The sequence below is a fragment of the Vigna radiata genome, chromosome 4 (assembly GCF_000741045.1).
Source record: "Vigna radiata var. radiata cultivar VC1973A chromosome 4, Vradiata_ver6, whole genome shotgun sequence".
NCBI lineage: Eukaryota > Viridiplantae > Streptophyta > Magnoliopsida > Fabales > Fabaceae > Vigna > Vigna radiata.
The window spans coordinates 12870320-12871751 of record NC_028354.1 but is presented as its reverse complement, the minus strand read 5'-3'; the positions used below and the strand labels follow the sequence as shown (position 1 = coordinate 12871751).

Sequence of the window (1432 nt, the reverse complement as noted above, 5' to 3'; positions counted from 1 at the left end):
TCCTGTATTCAAATGTTGTAATTCATTTATAGTTCTTATTCGTTTTCTATGTTATTATATGATCTACACATGTGACTATTTAGTTTGTCATTTTAGTGTAACAAGTAGTTAAATTCAAATGAATGTAGCTATTATGTCATCTCTTGGATTGAAACCAACGGTCGAGTTGACATTAGAGATGATTGAACTGAGATAATGATAGTTACCTTCAATACATTACAAATCAAATGCAAACATATATAATGAATTTGATAACAGTTTAACACAACACATACCACATTTTTTTATTGGATCTAAAATACACTAGTACAATAATAAACAAATAATAAACAAGTGAAAAAAGGACAATATATTGTGTCAAAATATTCTAAAAGATTTGTGTGAGAAATATCTTTTTTCATACAATATATAACACAAGGGACATCTATACGTGGACTCACTTGAAATATTATTTCCTCACTTTTTCTTAGATTCTCTTATACAAGCGATAAAATGCTCGAAGTCATTTGTATGGCACTAAGAGCATCTATTTCTTCAGTATCAGAACATTCCGTATCCTTAACAATCATAAGTAGAGCCACTATGAATGCGTAGTCCACGCTGGGATTGACCGAGACTTTGAAGCCACCATTATTCTCCACCTATATTACAGAGAAACATGCATATATTATTTGACTAATATATTCAAATTTTACTAATTATAAAAAACATGCATCAACATAAGTATAGTCATATACTTGAGCTACAATGGTAGGAGATTCCCCTGCATAAACACTGCACGACCGTTTACTTCCATAAATTATCACTCTGAAGTCACTTTTCTCTTCGTCTTGGTTGTTTGCAAGGAAAACGTTTAATTTAGTAATCCCAGACGGAATCGTTGACGATTTCTTCATTTTCTTCACCCGAAATAGAAATTTAGATGAATCACTGCTTTCACCCTTGAAAACTTTGCATTCTTCCGAAGACTAATTAGATATAATAAGTTATGAATATTTAAATAAGTCAGAATATTCATCAATCAATGAAACGATAAAAAGGAAGACAGAAATTAAGAATAAACCTTAATTTTAGCAAAAAGAATTATAAACGGGTAGTGCTATAGCAAAATACACAAATAATTGAGTTGAGAATGAGGAACCAAACCTTATTGTAGAAAGTGACGATGGGGTTTTTTGAATGATCATATAAGACACGACGGTCGTGAAGTGAGAAATAGATATCATTAATATAGAAGAGACGATCATCCTTCTCATTGTAAGCGACTCCTTTCTCAGTATTAATTTGTATACTGACAGGGTGAGGAACACAATATAAAGGATTGATAACTGAGACTTTGTTTGCCATTGGAGACTATGGTGTTTTATGGAACTAAATTGTTTTCTTCAAGTATGTGTTGTATATCTTAATATATAGACCACCACACAATTGA

The 1432-nt window shown here is 31.2% G+C and overlaps 1 protein-coding gene across 1 annotated transcript; it reads right to left on the bottom strand.

Annotated features, from left to right (window-relative positions):
• Positions 1-423: 423 nt before the first annotated feature.
• Positions 424-1372, bottom strand: LOC106759112 (protein LURP-one-related 15-like). The gene is made up of 3 exons (XM_014642119.2): positions 1147-1372; positions 738-968; positions 424-641 (listed from the first exon to the last, which is right to left on the bottom strand). Exons 1-3 carry the CDS (start codon positions 1345-1347, stop codon positions 477-479), a joined length of 597 nt encoding a protein of 198 aa, XP_014497605.1. The 5' UTR covers positions 1348-1372; the 3' UTR covers positions 424-476.
• Between the last annotated feature and the right edge of the window lie 60 nt (positions 1373-1432).

What these genes read in the sequence shown, in the direction of transcription:
- LOC106759112 (XM_014642119.2), bottom strand. Translation starts at nt 1,347, where the DNA reads ATGGCAAACAAAGTCTCAGTTATCAATCCTTTATATTGTGTTCCTCAC. An exon ending in TCGTCACTTTCTACAATAAG is followed by an intron (nt 969 to 1,146) that starts GTTTGGTTCCTC and finishes ATATCTAATTAG; the next exon opens with TCTTCGGAAGAATGCAAAGT. An exon ending in CTCCTACCATTGTAGCTCAA is followed by an intron (nt 642 to 737) that starts GTATATGACTAT and finishes TCTGTAATATAG; the next exon opens with GTGGAGAATAATGGTGGCTT.